At 52.3% G+C, this 20,209-nt stretch overlaps 2 protein-coding genes across 2 annotated transcripts in view; both read right to left on the minus strand.

The window, feature by feature from the left end:
• Positions 1 to 10,617, minus strand: part of LOC116946664 (thyroglobulin-like) — a 107,297-nt gene extending 96,680 nt beyond the window's left edge. Inside the window, exons 1-7 of the mRNA XM_032961839.2 lie at positions 10,475 to 10,617; positions 9,197 to 9,891; positions 8,178 to 8,417; positions 5,848 to 5,985; positions 5,045 to 5,122; positions 3,995 to 4,116; positions 2,867 to 2,999 (exon numbers count right to left, since the gene is read on the minus strand). Of these exons, the coding sequence (XP_032817730.2) occupies positions 2,867 to 2,999; positions 3,995 to 4,116; positions 5,045 to 5,122; positions 5,848 to 5,985; positions 8,178 to 8,417; positions 9,197 to 9,891; positions 10,475 to 10,617 (1,549 nt within the window). The remainder of the gene's footprint in view (positions 1 to 2,866; positions 3,000 to 3,994; positions 4,117 to 5,044; positions 5,123 to 5,847; positions 5,986 to 8,177; positions 8,418 to 9,196; positions 9,892 to 10,474) is intronic.
• LOC116946713 (thyroglobulin-like) lies at positions 10,030 to 14,629 on the minus strand. The gene is made up of 3 exons (XM_032961944.2): positions 14,076 to 14,629; positions 12,929 to 13,114; positions 10,030 to 12,222 (listed from the first exon to the last, which is right to left on the minus strand). Exons 1-3 carry the CDS (start codon positions 14,224 to 14,226, stop codon positions 11,009 to 11,011), a joined length of 1,551 nt encoding a protein of 516 aa, XP_032817835.2. The 5' UTR covers positions 14,227 to 14,629; the 3' UTR covers positions 10,030 to 11,008.
• Positions 14,630 to 20,209: the final 5,580 nt, after the last annotated feature.

Raw genomic sequence — 20,209 nt, forward strand, 5'->3', positions numbered from 1 at the left:
CAGTCATCGGCCGAAAGGCCCTGAGGCAGGACTTGAACAGTGGCAGGGAGTCAACAGCACGGGCTACTGGGGCAAGGGAGTTCAAACTCTGAGGGCAGCAGAGGAGAACGAGCGACCTCCCACTGAGCGAATGAAAGAGCCCGGTAAGCGTTTGGAATACAAGACGAAGCCTCAAATACAAAAACGAGCGAGCTGCCAATTTAACATGGAAACTGGGCTTGCAAAGCAGTGAGTCACTCGTGCATCGCAGCTTGGATGTGTTTGTTCGCAGAGATGCAAACACGTGCGGCATGCCCCATCAATTCGGGAGCACGAGAAACGGCGACGTGTGTGCTGGCAGACGGCAGAATGAGCAGGCACATGGACGCCCTTGTCCACCACGGGTCACGGTGGATCCTCTCGGATTGCTGAACATGTGCTCAGCCTCACCGAGGCAACATCGGAAATGAAGTGACGTTGTTTGACTCCTGCTCAACGTACTAAGCAGACTTTTGGGATAGTTTAATGGCCCGTTGTGCCAAGTCAAATATTCCTCGTCAAGTTATACAAAAAGTGCCCGTAAGCATATCATCAAGACCTTTCAAAGCCCATCTGTGGTCAATAAAACAATGATTCTTTGTAAATATATGGCTAAGTTCCTCTCCTACAAACACGGCAAATCCTGTTCTGTGTCCCCAGAGGGCTCTGGCTGCAGTGGGGGGTCAGAGCAGCCGTGGTTCAGGATCTCACACACGGCGCTCCACGGCGGTGGGAGCCACGGCCGGGGCGAGTTGCGATGTTTACCACTTCTGAGCCCACCCTGGATCGACTCGGCCTCAAATGGGTGCCTGCTGCGCTGTGCAATCGTCGCCACTCTGGGGAGACGAAGGTGGCCTGACGTGGTGCTGGCTACTTTCGTGCGCCGTGCCGGCCTTCATCAGTGTTCGCGAACAACACTTGCCTCAGTGGGCTGTGTGGGCTATGGGGGGGGAATTGTGGGCTTAGGTGTCGGTGGTGCTGATTGTGGCGATAGTAGCCAAAGTTGTGGCTCATGATTATGAAGTCGATATTGAGAGATTATATTTGGTGATGGAATCTAGCTCGGCGGCACTGTACGCCGTGCCGACCTTCATTGGTTCTCACAAACGGCACTTGCCCCAGCAGTCTGTATGGCTACACAGGGGATCCTTGTCTTTGGTTTCGGCATTGGTGGTGGGGGAAGGGTGGGTAGGAGTGTACGAATACGATGGCGGCGTTGCTTATGTTCAATGCAGAAGCCTGCAGCTGGAAAAGCAACCTTGTCAACCGCCCACCAGCCCCCCCCCCCACCACCAGTTCCCCCTTTCCACCACCCCCCCCTCTACCAGCCCCCCCCCTCCACCAGCCCCCCCCTCCACCACCCCCCCCCATCAGCCCCCCCCCCTACACCAGCACCCCTCTCCACCTGCCCCCCCCCCCCCCCCCCGCCAACACAAAATATCGGAATGCAGAGGATTCCAAACGGCCGCAGAAGCGCATCTGAAAGCGCGCGATGCAGTGACCACTGTCTTCGTTCGATGGCCAGCGTTGTGACCCGCAGTGTGTTGGTGGTCGTGGTAGAACAAAGTGTGATGGTTGAGACACAAACAGTCTGGAGAAACCCAATGCGCAACACGGGTGTAAGAATGAACGAGTGAAGTTCACCGAAGCGGTAACCACGTTCGTAGCGAAAGAAGAGTAGCAAGGAGAGCTCACTGACCGCCACCGAGTGAGTGACTGAACCTTGAGGAAGAGATGAGAGGAACCTGCCTAACGTCACGCTCTCGATATCCCCCAAGATTCTTTTGCCGCCAGGGCACCATTCCAACACATTTTCTTCAAGGCCAGCACCGTTTGGAACGCCGTGGCGCGATTGTGCAGTGTCTGCTTCGTGTGTATTTCCGCGTGTTTTGATGGCCGTGTAACTGTACTTGTTTTTTCGACGCACGCGGTGTGGGTACTGCAGTCCGCTGTTTATTTTATGAAGCACATCGGAGGATATTTATACAGAAGTAATTTTTTCTCATGGTTATTTTTAAAGAGCAGTCAAAACAAGCTGATGTCCAGACTGGATGCGATTAATAGTGCATTGTTATTCGTGACACTAGCACGCCATTACATAACGATGTCAATTTACCATTGAGATTGAGTGCAGCGAGAGGTGGTGCACTGGATGCAGGCGACCTGAGTTCACTTCCTGGCCATAGGCCATGACTAATAAATGTGAGCCAAGTGATATCTCAACTGCGTCTGGTCCCTCCAATTGCTTTTCACAGACTCGCACTGAGCAGCGTGGTGAAGTATGGTCCAACAACCACCATGACTATCATTGGGAGGCCTCCAGCAGTGGATTTTCAAAGGGCCGTACGTTATTATATATTTACGTGAGATGCGCCCATGGTAAAAGTGTAAGCTTGCTGGAATTGCAATCCAGAGGTCACCGGTTTGAATCTCCTGGTAAAGAAGTTTAAACCGCCGCAATCTGTCCTCCCAGCAGTGTAAATGGGGTGACACCATAGTTAGTTGATGGGCGGGTCAGAATATTTTTATGAATTTTAAAATAATGTGTTTATACCAGAGGAATCCGATGAGTTATAAAGTTATTTTTAAAAGATCTCCAGTAGTTTTACAGGGTCACGAGCGATGGGTTAAAGTGTGGGGAAATTCCACTCTCTTTCCCGAGACGTCTGGCCATCGTGGAAGAGTAGGCCAAAACACACCCTCTGACAGTGCGTTCTCTCGGCGGCCCTTCCCCCAGCAGCGGCGTGAGCCGGTGATGGGCCCGGCTCGCACCGTCGCCTGCCACGCGGCGCGCCGTGGGTTCCCCTGGGTGGTGGGGGTGGTGGTGGTGGGGTGCGAGCGGACTCACAGCGAGCGCCTCCGCTTGGGTCGTCCCTGCCCAGGGGCTCCACCTGCTGTCCGCTCGCGGGATCCACGCACCACGAGCGCCGCTCCGGCCCGGACTCGGAGTCGCGCTGCCGCGCCTCGAACTGCCCCCCCGCCTGGCGACACGGGGACGGCACGGCCCGGGTGAATGCGGGAGTGGGTGGGGGGGGGGGCTTTAGGGCAGTGTTCTTCACTCATTTTAAGTGGGGTGGGAGGGACACTTTCGCCGATAAGACATCGGTGTTGAAGGCCGCCACACATTTGAAACCATTGGGTGTGACAGCAGCACGATGATGTGTTATTTACGAATATCACCACATTCATCAATTCCACTACCTTCAAAGAAAACAAAAACTATATTATGCGACGTTTCAGGCAATGGCTCATCTTCATAGCACATAAACAGAAGGTCGTTTCGACTGTAATTGGTCTTTACAATGAGTATCACATTTTAAAAAATGAGAATCAGAATAACCAAGGTGAATTGCAACCGGGTGTTTGGCAGGCACTGGGCATTGGCGGTGGTGAAAGAGTGAAGGGGAGGGAATTGAATTTACAAAGCGAGGACCTCCCCCCCCCACATCTCCCAACAGCCCCCGCATGTGACTTAGTCTCACAAGGCCACGCGTCTCGCCCTCCGTCACGTCGGCTCGCTGTGCGGCTTGAAACCTACCGCTAAAGCAACATATTTCGTAGCGTTACATAGGCCATGAATATGCACCGTTTTTCCGAACGTGTGAAGCCTCACAGTGGTCATAGGGAAGGCCACCCCGCGCCAAATCAACTCGTTAGCACGTTCGGTATTACTTGCAACATTATCGTCGCGCGAGGAGCTAAATGTCACAAAGTCTGCAATAGTGTCACAGTAGGGGCAATGATTGCTTTGTGTTTTCCCAGTTGATCAATTTGCGGTGTCAATTTTCCAAATACGCCGGCACGCGCGACCGCGGAGATTGCACCGCGAGCCTCTGCAACGAACAGCAAACGTGCTTACGGCTCGGCCACGTCACTGCGGTCGAGTTCACAAACGGCCAAGCTCGCCCACAAAGAACCTTGCTTCGGGGCTCACGATAACAACGCAGACAGCGCCCGGGGCGGTGCGAGGCCTCACCGGGGTGCAGGCCGGCGTGTGTTTGGTGAGGACTTCGATGGAGCTGCCGTTTTCCACGGAGCCCAAACTCTTCCAGCCGGTGAGAAGAGCCTCGGCACGGGCTCTCTGGCACGGTGTGGCGCCTGGACGCGTCAAATAAGTCACGCGACCGTGTTAGTTTATCAGTGGACACATTTTAGCCAGGAACGCTCTCGACAGCTAAATTAGAGCTTTTTATTTATTTTACATGAAGGGAAAAGCTACACCAAAGTTACATGCAGAAAGTACCAAAAATATGTATAATTTTAACCTGCTGTGATGAACTGCTATTGCCAAAAAATGTTTCCGATTATAAATATTTTCTTTCAAGGCCACTATTATTGATCGATGTGGCAATTGTTTTCCTATATACGCGCGTGCACGATTGCCAACGCAATCTCAGAAGTGGAGTTAGGAAAGGTGAGATGGTCTTTGTCAAAGATAGACAGAGACATGACCACCCAGTGTACAAGAGTGTACAAGAGTATGATGCTGAACACCTCATTGTAGGATGAGCTTGCAAAGCCCTGTGCAGAGGAGCCATGTGAACATCGGCCCACTTCATTGAGCTATCATATTGTGGCCAGATCGCTAATGAAAAAGCAGCTAAATAGCTCAGTGGGCTTCACCTGGTAAAATTAAAATAGTTCCGTTTTATATATTTTTTTGTGATTTTCTTACCTTTCCTATACTGCTCACTCCTATCGTGTTGTAACTTTCTGACCCTCCCCTAATGTGAAAGAAGAGCTTTAGAGCTCAGCGGATTTCTCCAGGGATAAATAAAAATTCTGAATCTGAAAATCCATGCAGAACAGGAGGACGTAAAAACTCCACACAAAAAGGCACCCGAGTTGGGAATCGAACCCAGGTCCTTCTTGCTATGCTACTCAACTGTAATTGCTGCAGCACCACCCTGGCGATTACACCGTTACCCATTCTGCCCGGCGTTTAACCTTTTTTGAAAGTGTAAAAGTGTTTGTTTGGCCCCCTCCCCGGGTTGAGCGGGGCCGGCACGCCGTGGCGCTGACTCACACTGCGGCCGGCGCCTGGGTCGGGCCACGAGGGAGCCTGCGACGAACTCGCCGGCAGCGTCCACGCACCAGCAGAAACCTGCGCCCGCTCGCACAACGGTCCAAATTCACTGCACGATTAGAGTTAAGGGAATTAAATTGGAGATTATTTTTTTTCTCAGAATCCCGGAAGAGGCCTGCTGAGACGTACGACTGCTTGCTGTTTAGGAGCCCTGATATTGAACTCGGCTGCGATGGTCATTAGATTAACGGGTGGATGACAAAACCAGACGTGTTTGTGTGTGTATATATATATCTGCACGTGCAGGAAACAACGGCCATTGAGCCGTGAACCGCAGGGCCAGGTTGTAAACTGGCCAACTGCATACGAGTGCACATCGACTGAACCCACACTGATCAGCGTGGTGAAGTATGGTCAAATCATTCCCACAATAGCCGCAAGGACGTGGGGATTTAAAAAGTCCGTTACAAAACGGGGAAAAAAAATACACAAGCGGCACACAGCACGATGCGTCACTTTGATTATATCACGAGCGATGTATGCATACGAATCATTTGTCAATCCACTGCTGGATGTACGTTGAACTTCTTTCGCGCCGTACGTAGCCAACCGTGCTAATCGGAGGCGGACGACGGCCCGCCCACGGCCTGCCGATTTGAGGAGGCGGCGGTATTGTTTGACCATACTTCACCACGGGGGTCGGTGCGGCTTTGGCGAAGGCGGGGGGAGCACAGACGTGGGATCGCACAAGCGTGGTACAGCGATGAGTTTCCCCCGGCGCGTGTCCCCGGCGCCGAGTGTACCGGAGCTCTTGTCGCACTGCGCCGGCTCCCAGCCACCCGGCTCCGTGCACTGCGGCATGTACGGGTCGAAGCCGTTGAAGACGCCCTCCCCGATGGTGCCCGGTCCGAAGAAACGCCGTCGCCAGTGGAAATGCATTGCTGCGGAGCGAGCGGAAACGCGCGAGCGTCACGCGTGTTCATCTAACACGGACGTCGCCACGCGTACGTGCGTGCGTGCGTGCGCATGCAGGGTGGCGGGTGCCCTCCTGCGTGACAATTTTAATTACAGGCGGCTCAGCCGTAGAGTGAGCAGCTCGCAGTCGGAAGGTTGCAAGTTCAGATCCTGGTTTGAGGGTTCCACTTTGTGGGGAAGTCAACAGTGGTTGTCCCATGGATAGACTCCCACCTGCCATAGGAATGTGGAATTTAGCTCAGGGTGTAAACAGGAGATGAGCACCACCTCAATCATTGGAGTAGGAATTCTCACGATGATTTTGACCTGTTTGTTCACAAATTTTCTGGAAACATTAGGACGGGAAGCGTTGACGGGAAACTTTTTTTCTCCCTTGTACGACCCTGAGCCAGTGGTGTAAATTCCGCAGTCATCGTACGATGGGGGTGACTCCATCTACAATGTGGTACTCGTTTTATTGATCCTGGCCGGATGGTGAAGATACACGTTTCAGGAAGCACGTTTCCTCATGGGTGCTGCTTTAGCGGAATGGAAGGGAATGCGAAATGAACTTGGCGAAACACTGAGCTCACTGGCGAGTGCTTCTGAACAGCGGCCCAATTTCGCGTGCTCACACACGCCCCACCGAGGGTCCCGCATCGCTGCGGGTCTGCACCACGCACAAACCATCGTGTCACGGGACATGTGGCAGGCGAGCCCTCAACTTACTGCCAGCGCCCTGGCAGGGGTGTCCATCAGCTGGCGGATTGATGCTGGAAGTGCTCACACGCTTTTGTTTTGGTGCCGACGTGAATTGCCTTGCCGCTGCACGTCACTTCACTCCGTCACGGTTACTCAGCCCGGCTCTCCACACACATTGCTTCGGCATTTCCGCCGACCGACCCCACATCCCAAACAATTGTTAGATTGAATTTAGATCAGATGTGCCTTACCATAATACCATTGCAGAAGAAATATTACCAAATTTGTTAAATAATTATTGTCCAAAGATGTTGGTTAATGCAAACAATTGTATCTCAAAGAGATAAAATCCCATGTGGAAAGTATTTGGCCGGGCAGTCACATATGGCGGTTTGGCACAGTCACAGCTGTACATGGTCCCGCATGGGAAGAAACTGTGGTGCGTGGAGAAAACCCCACGCATAAGAGGGGATTGCGTTCTAGCTGTGAAGAGATTGGTGAGAAACCTACTTGCTGCAGAACCTCACTTTGCTGATCTGAAAGTTGACACGGTTCACTCAACCCCTGGCCACTTCTCGGAAAACGATCACGTTGATTGATGATGCAGGAGTCTATGATTCACTCCAGTTGCTCGCTCACTGGCGGTCAGTCGCCTCCTTATGGCTACTCTTCCCTTGATCTCTTTCATTCCTTCACCGATGTTGATCACTCGGACTACCAGATTCACTGTTTTGTCTCACCCATACTGCCTTCAACCATGACACTGTGGGTCATTGCCCCACTTAGGGATTCTCTCTTCATAAGTTATCATAACCTTGCTCAATACAAGCAATGTATTAGATTGAAATCATGACACCTTTAATAGTGCTGTTTGTTGATGGCCGATAAGGGCCTGTGCTCAACAATTGTGATTAAAAGAAGTAGGAAGTGGCTGGGCGGCTGAGAGTTCAGAGGTCAAAGTACTGAGCAGGCACCGCTGAGGTCCTGGGTTTGAATCTGGGTTTCAGCCACCTGTGAATAAACCTCAAGTGTAGTGGATCGCTGGTCTCAATCCATCATGGTAAGTTTGGTTCTGTATTTAATTTGGGCTAAATTCCATCTGGGATGAACGTTACTCTTATATGCACAGCAAGTGTGAGAGTGCTGGACTCGTGTGAGCTAGAGGACATGTGAAGAGGTGGTTATCTGATATCTGCTTCCATTGGGCCATCCTCCAACACGTAGGGGTTCAGCTACGCTGCGAAGGCTCCCGAGCGATTCGTCCCGTGATGCCGACCCTGGCAAAATCGGGAAGGAAAAAAAACCGCGACGAAAAAGAGTCACCTCCAACCACACGTCCCGAGTGGTCGGGCTACGAGTGGTCGGGCTTCGAGTGGCCGGGCTACGAGTGGCCGGGCTACGAGTGGCCGGGCTACGAGTGGCCGGGCTACGAGTGGCCGGGCTACGAGTGGTCGGGCTACGAGTGCGCGTGCCTCACCGGCCTGCGCCGCCAGTCGGACGGCGTAGCCCGTGCCGCCGGCGAGGACGGCCGCCACCTCCCCCTTCACGTCCCCGAGGCCGAGAGGCGAGCCCAGCAGCTCGTCCTCCGTGAACGCGAGGCCCCGGCCAAACGCGACGCCCTCGCCCGCCGACGAGGCGCCGGCGCTGCCGATGAGCAGGTCCGCCTGCTGCAGGTAGCGGCTCACGTCCGCGGCCGCCAAGTGGCAAGCGCCGGGACCTGAGCACGCGAATCGGCACGTCACGGTCCGTATAGCGTCACCGGAACGCGAACCGTGCCTCAAAACACGCGGTGACATTTTGTTTCCATGCGTACATTTCTCACGGAGGCGCGGGAAACCGGAGGCAGGCAGAACGACAGCCATAGCCACTGTCAACAATTGCCCAAGCTCTGCGGTCCTATATTGGGATGTTTGGCCAATTCCTTTAACGGGTAAGTAGTGGAGTCCTATCAAGTGTGATCGCGAAACGCATCTCAAAATGAAAGTGTATTTTCCAGGCTTATTGCAGTATCAGCATGTCGACCGGTAATTTTACTGTGAAGAGAATTGAATTGATACACTGTGCGTGTGCATTTCTTAATGAGCAGTTCCACAAATTAGGTAACCTCCATACTCAAAATTTCTAAATCATCCAAAAAATCAATAGGAAGCATCGCCCTGAAAGCAATTATTCACAGTTTTGATCAAATATGGCTTTTTGATGGTGCACATCAATGTTTTGCCAGGTACACCATTGCCACCGTCCCAGCATGAGTGAAGAAGTCAGTCCACCTGAGTATGTCTGACACCGTGGTGTGGGCATTTTCCCCTCATCAGTAAAGGTGCCACATTATTTACGTCTGAATTACAGTCTGCATTACACTAGGCCCAAGTAAAAAGCCACCCTCGTGAATGTACAAACGATTACCCACGTCTTTAACGTACGTGTCTGACGTGTACATCTGACATGAGCATTGCCCTAACGGTACACTTCCAAAGGTGACGTTCAGTGTCTTACATTTTGGCAGCTGGCCTGGCGAGGCGGTGCGGGTACCGTCGATTTCGTGGCCAGCGGCATCCACGCACCAGCACAGCCGCGACTCAAAGTCGGCGTAGCGGCCGCTGAACTCGGCATAATCGCCGGTATACACGAAGGACGCGTTCTCCGTGAGGATCTTCCAGACCACCTCGGGGTTTCGCAGAAACCGGCCGGAAGAGCCGGAGAAGTTTAAGACTTCGGGCGGACCCCGCAACGATGGGTAAAGCGACAGTTCGGGGAACATGTCCTGACGGCCAGAGTCGTAGAGAAAGCTCAGGAAGCTTCGCAGTCCCTCGCCGCCGCCGCCGCCACCGGCGCCGCGAACTCGCGCGAGGAGCTCCCTGAGGTCGGAGAGCGTGGCTTTGGAAGCGTTCCCCTCGTCCTTCGTCCACGCGTCGACAAACTCCCGGATCTGTTGGCCGGCGCCATCGCACTGCACCGGACGCCACCCGCCTCGCGCGTCGCACCGTGGGACGTAGAGGGGCGGCAGGGAGCTCGGCGCGTCGCCGCGTAGCACCGGGCCCAGGTGACGGAGCTGCTGCAGAAGCTCGCCGGCAGCGGCCGCCTGGCAAGGGGTGGGGCCTGAGAAAGAGCGTGGCAAGGGGTACAAGGGAGCGACAGAGACAATCGCCGTGACCGTCTCGTCGTCATTAAAATGTTTACGTGATCGTTCACTTTAAAGTGATTGGCTGCTCAAATGGGCATTGCGGCGGTGCTCCTCTTTGCAGCCCTGTGGCAACGGTCGGAATTACACATTGCCATGGCGAGGGCCATCAGTCGGTTCAAAGGACAACCACTGCTAAGTTCCCCACATAGTAATAATTGTATCGACCCCGGAGGGATGATGGGCTGAGTCAACTCCCAACAAAGATTTGAACTTGCATCCTTGGGATTACAAGGCGCTCGCTCTAGGGCTGAGCCACCTGGCCAGGTTGTTGTCGTTGGTCCTCATTCTCTCTGGTTCGAGCACTGCACGTTTGGTTGCCACCCCTCTGAGGTGAAAACAAACCAGTGCACAACACGGAAAGAGGAGGGGCTCGCCATACCGGTAGAGGAGAGAACCACGTGTGTGAATGCGTTGTCTTGTGTGGCCCAATTCAGAGTATTCTCTGCTGTGTAAGATAATAAATAAATATTTGAATATTTTTATTCCCACACGAAGTCCACCGGATTCAATATTTCATATTTCCAAGTAATTGCAAAAAAAACAAAGCCTGGGTTTTCAATTGAATCGCTGATGGGACATATTCCCCCCACAGCCGCAGCAGCAGCAGCAGCTGCGGCTGTGGCATCCTCTCTGCCTGCCCGTGCTTCTGGGGGTTGCGTTTACGAGGTTTGAAGAGGCCCGGGCGTCCCCTGCGCAGCTGCTCGACAGATTTGGCATCTTGCGTTCGCGCCATAAATCATCCCTTCCAACTCGGAGCCACGGTCGTGGACGGCGAAGGGGGATGTGCGAGCACTGGCGGAGCCAGTGGGGGGGGAGGGGGGTGGCACGTGCCCCCCAATGATCTGATCGAAATCCCTAATTTCGATCAGATCATTGGGGTTTATTAGTAATAAATCGGCATTTTGCGACCCCCACTGCCACTGTGTAGCGTATTATTACGTGCCAGGGACTCTATGAGATGATAGGCCAATAGTCTGAGTCCATAATTGGCAATAAGTAACAGCAAAGCAGTTATAAGTGACTCACAAAATTGTGCGCAGTTGCGTCTACAGTCCACGACTTCCCTGAAGTCGTGTACATTGGCCGAAACGTCCCCGATTATATCACGCGTTTTCCTCTTTAGGTCAGACTTGACGCTGAGCGGGGCGTCGTCGTGCGGACGACTCACACGTCACGGGGTCGCCGAGCGGCCTCCCGGTCCCGGGGACCTCCGCTCCGCCAGCGCCGACGCAGAAGCAGCGGTCGCCGGAGCACTGCACGGGCCGGTAGTCTCCCGCGCCGTCGCACTCCGGCACGAACAGCGGCGTCCCCACCGGGCGGCCCCTCCGCGCCAGCAGCGCTCGCGCTCGCTCTCCCTCGCACGCGCTCGGGCACCGCGGCGGCGCGCCGCCGACCGCGCGGGTTCCCGCGATCTCCCTCCCGTGCGCGTCGACGCACCAGCAGGCGGCGCCGTGGCACTGCACCGGCTCGTAGGCGCCCCCGTCCTCGCCGCACCGCGCCACGAACGGGCGCGACGCCGGCGGGCCGTCGGCGGCGTCCGCGGCGTTCTGCGTCGGTCGGTCTTCCTCCGCCATGCGCAGGAAGGTCAGCGCGTTCAACCCCACGTCCCCGCCGCTGAGCCCGATGAGAGGGGTGATGTCCCTGACGAGGCCGTAGAAACGTGCGTCTTCGAGGAGCGTGACGACAAATCCGAGGACGTTTCTGTTCCGCTCCAGGTTTGTTGCACGCGCGAAGGGGTCGTCGATCGACTGGTCAAAGTTGAAGGATTCTCGCGAGAAGTTGGAGGAGCCTCGGGTGAGGTATGAGTCCTCGCCGGGGGCAAAGAGCCGAGCGAGTTCCTCAAAGTTTGCGCCGTCGTACATGCCGGTCAGCCCCACCTGACCAAACACCTTGCTGAAGTTAAACGTGCCGCGGCCACCAACGGCGCTGGTGAAATTGAAGAACTTGAGGTTCTTCAGAAACCCGCCACCGAAGAGCATCTCTGCAATGCGACCCGGCTGAACGTTGGCACCAGCTGCGGTGAGGGCCAATTCCTGTGTGTGGAAGATCCCCCCCACGAGATCACCGAGGAGGCGGCTGGCCTGGCCGCTCGCCGGGAAGAGGCGAGAGGCTTGCGAGAGGATTTCGCCGAGTCCCCCGTCAAGCAGCTGCTCCCTCAGGGCTCTCCAGTGGAGCCACAGCTCGTGCTGCATCTCCTGAGATGGCGACTCAGAGAAGGAGACACTGCCATCACGCGGGAGGGCAGAGATGAGGTCGTCGATGAACGGGGCGGAAGGGCCAAGGAAGAGATGGGAGAGGGCGAGCTGCCTTTCCAGTTGGCATGGACTCGAAGATGAACCTGCAGTATAATAATAACAATTAGTGATCTTACAAGTAACAGATGCGTTGGTTTTGATTGCATAAGTTAAATTGTGCAATCAAAACTAACCGTGATGTATCTGTTTATACTGCTTGGTGGACAGAGGCCAGGAAGGGATTTAGGACATTTGCATAATTGACTCTTGCTGGGGGATCAAACCGGTGCCCTCTGGATGTCCAATATGCCAACCATTACTCCATTGCAGGAACAGTAATTTTGATAGCATTTAAATGAAAAAAATATCACAAAAAGTTGAAGATCAATAGAATGATCTTAGTAAAAAAAATACATCCCGTGCAATTTAACTCAAATTATGCGGAATTTGTGTCCTAGGTTACCCATGAATTCACAATATTCCGATGCCGTCTTGATCTGCAGCGTGTGGGGGAGTCGTGGATGTGACGTCCTCCGCTCCTGACCAATTTTTAGTTGATACAGTTCTTAGTGTAGAGGTAGAAGGAATACTTCTTGAGGAGGCCTATATAAATATTTTTATCATCTGATAGAAAGCAACAACAAATTTGCGTACAAGTTGGTGGCTTGTGTGTAAGTATGTTGAACTTATTTCGCACTGTACGTAGCCAACCGTGTTAATCGGAGTTGCGACGAGGTGTGACGGTACACGGAAACGCCGAGGCACTGGCACGTGCCGGCTGCGTTCCATGAAGCACGTGAGAAGCCGTACCGCAATTGGGGACGCTGTCTCGGACCCTACTGCCGAAAACCTCGTCCCCTCGAGTGTCCACACACCAGCACGTGGGCCCGTGGCACTGCGTGGGAATGTAGCTCCCGTCTTGGGAGCACACGGGCGCGAACCCACGTCCGCCAAGTCGCTCCGCCAGCGAGCGTTCCACCTCGCACACCGTGGGGCCTGGAGGGGCGCGGAGGGCGCGAGAGACAGAGAGCATCGACTCTGCGTCTTCGCGGCGCGTTTGTTACAGAGGGCGATAAGAAAAGCTAGAAAAACACATAGGCAAAAAACGCGCACCCAAAACGGCTTCTCGATATCGAATTGCCATTTATGATTATAATTGTTTAAATGCTGGATGCTCACGTGGTGTTACGGTTAGTGGCGCACTGGACTTGCAATCCAGAGGTCACCAATCGTATGTATGCATGTTGAACTTCTTCCGTACCGTACGTACCTATCCCGGCACGGTAGTTGAAATCTAATCTCATTTATATTTATAGAGCACTTTGATTCAAGGCGATTGACATCGCTTACAGAATGGTGAAAGTTCCTTAACTGCCGACCCCAGCAACGCCTCTGTCGACCCAGCAATAAGAATGGATGCAACACAGATCGTCCATCGGCAGGTAGCGTTTGGTGGGGTAAAGTGGCATCCGGTCAGCGTGAAGGAGTGGGCCAAAACTCCTCTCGAGAGGGGCCCTCTGCAGCACTCTCACGAGGAGGCCCTTCCACCAGCAGTGGGGTGAGCAAGCAACTGCGGAGCTGAACCTTTACGATGAGTTTGGTTCGAACTTTTGTCTTCACCTTTTTTCCTTTCTCCAAACCAATGTAACTTGCTCTAACCCTCATCCTACGTGTGGTTCGAACACATGCTCAATGGTGGGAACACATTATTTACCCTGCAGGTATAAATATTCGAGGAGAGCAATATTGTGTACATTTGCACGAGTGGCACCTGGGATCTTGCCACCATTTCCACAGACACAACCCAGACACGTTTCTCAGTCAGCCGAGGTCTATCAAGCCTAAGGTGCAGAATGTCGTAGTGAAGGTCAACACAATACAGCGGTTCCGGACCTCGCTACAATTCGATTGCTGCCACGCACACACAGAAGGTAGCAACCGTAAGGCCCCTACTCACATCTGAAGGATCCAGAGAGAAGCAGCCGCAGCGCCAGGAATCGCCGGCGGAGCAAGCGGAACACGGGGGCCTCCTGCACCGAGGGAGCGAGCGCCGGCGCCGTGAGTGCCGCTGCGTCGTCGTCCTTCTCGCCCAGGGGAAGCAGCTCCATGCCTGGAGGCGATACCGATATGCACGTAAATTAACATTTTTTTTACCGAATGTATTAATATCAATGGGGTGTTTGTCTACATAGGCACAATGTGACCCGGCAACCTGTCCTGCAGGCGGGCATTCGTCTGCCAGTAGGGCCCCGATGACTGCTATCTGTAATCTCAATTTAGTCATTTGCAGGTTACTTTTAGAAATTAATCAATTCGAACCACGAGACAGGCACACTATGGCCCACTCGTATCGATTGGCATCAGACAATCTTTTATGTCCACTGTGAAGCAGATACCGTGCATTCTATGGTTAATACACACCGCAGTAATAACCAGGGCCGCCCGCCAGTTTCGAACCACGAACCTCTGCAACGAGCGGCAAACGGCTGGCCTCCATCCAGCATGGGATTGACAAAGGACGACTAAAAAATTAATGTTGCTCCCAGGGAGCTAACGTATCACATGGGACTGCGAGTCGACTGCAGAGTCAAGCGGCAGGTGTGCACGTGATGCGTGCGATGAATAATGCAATGAACAAATCAGTGATTGCCGTGATTTGCTGAATATCGAATTGCTCCCACCCTCGGGATTAATTGTCGAGGAAATTAAAGGTCACGAAGAGCGCCGGCATGGTTGGGGATTATTAATTATGGGACAGCAGCGAAGGAGAGGGATGAGTGGGGGTGATCACGTGGTGCGTAACGTGAGGAGGGAGTTACGCAACGGGACATCACACAAGGCGTGCAATGTTAGAATTTAAGTTGTATTGTTTGCTATGTGTGATGTACCATTGTTATATCCAAGAATTCTGGCTAACATATAATGAAAATAACAAAGCATTTTTTTTATATACAGCCTTTGTCAATCGACTGCTGGAATAAGACCTCCCCAAACAGCATCCGACATGAGGGGTTGTTTGAGCATGCTTCACCACCCTGGTCAGTGCAGGTTGGTGAAGTGGGAGGGAGTGCAGATCCATTTCACACATCCCTCGCCACTGATCTCAAACGTGACCGGGAATCGAACTCAATGTCGCTGTATTTGTAGAGCAGTGCCCTAACTACTCGGCCACGACTCCCCACTATGCTACACAGGAGTATGTTGGTGGTGATTCTATTTTTTGTTGTACATTCCGCTGTCAGATTCTGCTTGCCCCGTGTGACGCCCCCTAGCCGACAGATGGTGTGGGCTCGTTTTGTTAATACATTGTGCTTTAAACACAATATCAAGGAGATGAGAGCGGTTCAAACTCTAAAGTACCTCATATGCTGGGAAGCGTAATCCCTTGGTTCAAAGCTCTGATCCACGCTAAAGCTTGGCGAACATGAATGTTCTCCTGCACAGGTTTTTGCCGTAGTGCTGCACCGCTCTCCGATTCGTTTTCAGGTCGTGCCGCGCGTTTTTTAGCACGATGTCCGACGTTTCGCTCCGTATGCTGGGAGCTTCTCCAGAACGTGAAGAAACTCCCATCGGCCTTCATCCCTTCTCGTGCCGTGTTTTGCCCAATACCGAACCCACTACTTCCTGATTTAAACCATGTCCTGAGAAATACGCCACGAACAAAACGGGGAGATATTCGAGAGAGAACACTGCTCAGGGGAAGTGAAGAAGAACCCAGCACAGGCAGCCGACTCAGTCCCTGAAGAAGGTTTAACGGCACGTGGAGTGAAACGTCGGACATCGTGCAAAACAATGCCCGGCACGACCCGACAACGGTACGGAGAAGTAAACGAACGAACGCCGCGGTCACCTGTCTCTGGCAGCTCGCGTCCCTGAGGGTCGGCGCAGTAGCAGTACGCGTGCACGCCGGGCAGCCGCGCGCGGAACTCCGCCAGCGACCGGAACGCCTCGGGGTGCCTGCGGATGGGAGGTGAGCAACAGCGGGTCGCGCCTGCCCTGCGTGATCATCGGCGGAGTGCTGGCGGAACGTCCGCACGAAGACCTAGAGGCAGGGCCCACAACTCACGCAATGGCGGGGCGAAGAGGCCACTGCCTCCCTCGATAAGCTGCCACTGTTTAAAAGGGGTTGCTGGACAAAGCAAGTCACCCATTAAAAAGCCCCACACCTCCGATTAGCATGGTTGGCTACGTCCGGTGCGAAAGGAGTCCAACATGCATACGTAAACACTTATGTGTATTTATCACTTGCATTTAGAGCAGGGGTGGGGAACCTTTTTTTATGCCAAGGGCCATTTGGATATCTATAACATAATTCGCGGGCTATACAAAATTTTCAACTGAAAAATTAGCATGTTATATTTGGTCAAACATTTAATTAACTCACCCCTAATGTCATGGCTGGAACTGCTTCTCGTTCGCGAGGCGTGTGATGTTAGCTGGTATTGATGACGTTGCTACTCGCAACTACTTTTCCAGGTTTGCTCCTAGATTTATTGAATTTCGAGTCCCGCCTGCGGTTGCTTTAGCACAGACCAAATGATTTCACGGTGCCTTATACGGCCTGCGGGCTGGACGTTCTCCACCCATGATTTACAGCCTCTATTTAATAATAAAAATAAATGTTATCACGTAAAAGATAATCAACTTGAATTAAGCAGCAGTGCAATGGTTAGCGCATTGTGCTATGAACCTGGCCACCTGAGTTAGATCCCTGGCCACGGCTAACATCAGTGGCGAGAGACATCTGAACTAGTCTTGGACCTCCCACCTCCCCAACCCGTATTGCACAATAGACCATCGTGGTGAAGTGTGGTCATGCAGCCATCGCGATCGACACTGTGTTGGGAGGCCTCCATCCAGCAGTGCATAGCGGCCAGCCCATGCAATGCAGCTGAGTTCTCTGCGGTGTAATGTCACCCTCTCTCATGCTGCCCCTGCTATATCTGCTACTCGTCAGTATTGCTCTTTACATCTCTCTCTCTTTCCTACCCCTGGCCGTGTGCCTACCTTGGAAGAATTCCATGAGACATGAAACTGTCCCGAAAGGCACACTTTGTTTGGCACTGCTACATTGCGTGTATTGCTGTTTGCTCTCCATTCACACACAGCACCGATTTCCCCAGGTTTACTTAGCGACAGCATATACGCAGCGCTTAATTTCTCACTCAAGATTTTACAGAATGCTGCTAGGTAGGCTGGCTTGTTGGCATTGTGATTATCAGCGTAAGACACTACCACGAGAGTACAAGGTGTGTCTATCCAAAATATTTCTATATTTTTGTACCAGATTTTCCCGTTATCCTCTAAAACAAGGTTAATAAAAATGAGATGCGGGATAATCGGTGGACTATATTCCGGTTGAAACAAAGCACTGACTACTCGTACGCTGACAGACAAAATACATGTTTTATTTCCCATTATTACACATGGGTTACCAATTAATTAAAAACACTGCCACCGCACCTCTTAAGTGTGAAAGGAAAATGTCACCGAGGCGGAAGGAGCGATCTCATTTAAATTTCAAATGCAAAGCAACGGGCTTGCCCTCCAGCGCGCGTGACTAACCAAGTGCAATGCGTACACCCCCTGGGATCAGCGCCATCGTGAATCCTGGCCCAAGCCTGGATTCAACAATCGTGGCCATAATGTACGGCGTCATCTTCTACACGGCGAGTACAAATTGTTTTCGCATAATTTACGCACTGTGTGAATTTATCACAAGTGTAAATTTATTTTAAATGTTGACATTTTATCTGTATAATTTTAATTAGATGTAAGTTGGTCAACGACTTGTCTTGCACGAGTAGCTTTAGTAATAGCTAGGGTAACAAATAATATAATAATCTATTTCAAATCATCTAAATCATCTACTTTTATATATTACGGGTGTGATGAGGGCCTTTTGAGCGGCAGATTTTTTGCCGGAAAGGCGCCAAATGTTTAAGCAAAAATGTTATTAGCTTGATTTTAATACCGAGGGGAAAAAAAAGAGAACCCCTGAGTGTAGCTGAGCTCGTTGGACTTTGGAAGCTAAGCGGGGTTGAGCGTGGTTAGCTTGGACAAGCGATAGCCAGCACTCACCACGTGCTGTAGGTATGTGGCTGTGAGGTGCCCAGTTGGCTCGGAGATTGGCCGAGTGTTACCCTCCGCTTGTGTACCGACTGTTACCCTCCGCTTGTGTACCGACTGTGAGAGCGGTGGACACGTGCGCATATATGCAGACACGCACACTCACGGAAAAAATTATGCGCCTCGAAGGTATGGCATTACTTAATTGAACTCTGTGGGGAATAAAAACGTGTGACGATTGCAATGTGAAATTTACGGCTGATGTGTCTCTGCTGTGCAACTCGTAAGAGATACACAATTTGCACCATGTCTGGGGGAGCTGTGATATTTCAGCGCCTCTCACGTTTAAATATCCTTGCTCTCCCACGGTAAATTGTTTTAACGTGCAGGAAACAGTGGGAAGGCGGCTCGTGCCCATTTAATGTTTGTACAGAGCAGGAGGCTTATTTAAAACAAATCTACAAGTGCCGTGGCTCTTTTGTGAAGTCTGTCTCGTTAGCATCTCACAACAAGCCGGGCAAAAACTTCCATGCGGACAAACCCATCAACTCCCGCTAATAAGGGTACTTGCTACCATTTACAAAAAGTAGCTCATTAACATCTAAAATCACCCCCCCCCCCCCCATACTGTGATCATTTAAAAGGGCAGCTTTTAGGGATGCATTACTATTAGAGTAATTGCTCCTTTTCCATTGGCATATCCGAGCCACGCCAGGCTGTCTTGTCGTTGGGTTATTTTTCCACTGCGGTACCAGAGCTGTGCCTCTGACGTTATGTCCAACGAATTGGCAGAGACGCACGTAGATGACGCGGAAACCCTGTGCTCGAGTTGTTACTGACCGACGTGATGCACGACGAACCTTTAGTCCGGCGTTATTGACGAATATTTTGAATTTATGGGAAAACCAGGACAGGGGGAAACCCTACCACCCCCCACCCTCCCCCCCGCGGCTCTTACATGCTGAAGGCGTCAAGGAGGCTGAGCGTGGAGCGGCCAGCGGTGCCGATGAGCTGGCACTGGGTGGCCAGGACACGCTGCTCGTCGCGGTCGCACTGAGGAGGGGGGCTTCCCGGTGTTGATGCCCGCACGGCGCGACGGACGCTCACCTGGCACGGGGAGGGGCCTTGCGCCCCGTGGACCCGGGCGGGGAGAGGGGGAAGGGAGGAGGAGACGTGGCACAGAGGCAGCACAACGCGCAGGGACATCCGTGCGGTGACTCGCCATGACAGAAACCACGCGTGTGCATGCGTCGTTCGGAAATGCTTTCCAACGTTGATTTGTGCTGAGAAGTATTTCATTATTTTAGCGATCATTTGTTACCTGCTGTGACACGTGTGGCTAAAAACTGTGGTCATTTATAAAATAGAACAAACACCTAAAATTTGAACGAAAAAGAGCGTGGGCAAAGTCATGCTTGGAATTGCACCGAGACGAAAAAAGGAACGTGGATTGGAGGATATACGTAGGTTAACAACATCGTCCAAACTATTAAGAAAAGTAATTTAGGGAGTTGATGTCGCGAGATGATGGCCGATGGTGAAGAATAATGATGGAGTGTCAGGTCTGGAATGGAGTGAGTTGGCAGTGGGCGTGCACCAAGGAGATGGAGCGAAGAATACAGCACGTGCGCAGGTGATAGGTGTATTTCTATATTGGAGAGCCACGAGAGATGCCGATGGATTGGCGCGGCCTGTCTTTCCCGCGGGCTACAGGGCCAACATAAACTCCGATTCATTATCCACATCCGTGCTGTTCCTATTATCTACGATCATCTGCGTTTTTTCCCAACTTGGATTAGAGAATGGCTTCTTATGGAATGTTCATGGATAAAGAGGAGGCACACGGCAAATGCATTCTATTATCTCAAGGTTACTCATGAATAAATAAAAAATTGCCACGGAAAAGTGGAGTAAATTCGTGGATAGAATCTGAGTTACTATTTTTTGGCTTTAACAGGTCAAGCTATAAAGCCGCCTTCTCAGAAACGACCTGGTCAAAAATGACAGCTCAACGAAGTGGCC

This window comes from Petromyzon marinus, chromosome 27 (genome assembly GCF_048934315.1).
Source record: "Petromyzon marinus isolate PM22_M1 ecotype Great Lakes invasive population chromosome 27, UKy_Petmar_22M1.pri1.0, whole genome shotgun sequence".
NCBI lineage: Eukaryota > Metazoa > Chordata > Hyperoartia > Petromyzontiformes > Petromyzontidae > Petromyzon > Petromyzon marinus.

What these genes read in the sequence shown, in the direction of transcription:
- LOC116946713 (XM_032961944.2), bottom strand. Translation starts at nt 14,226, where the DNA reads ATGGAGCTGCTTCCCCTGGGCGAGAAGGACGACGACGCAGCGGCACTC. An exon ending in TCTCTCTGGATCCTTCAGAT is followed by an intron (nt 13,115 to 14,075) that starts GTGAGTAGGGGC and finishes GCGCCCCTCCAG; the next exon opens with GCCCCACGGTGTGCGAGGTG. An exon ending in AGACAGCGTCCCCAATTGCG is followed by an intron (nt 12,223 to 12,928) that starts GTACGGCTTCTC and finishes ATTATACTGCAG; the next exon opens with GTTCATCTTCGAGTCCATGC.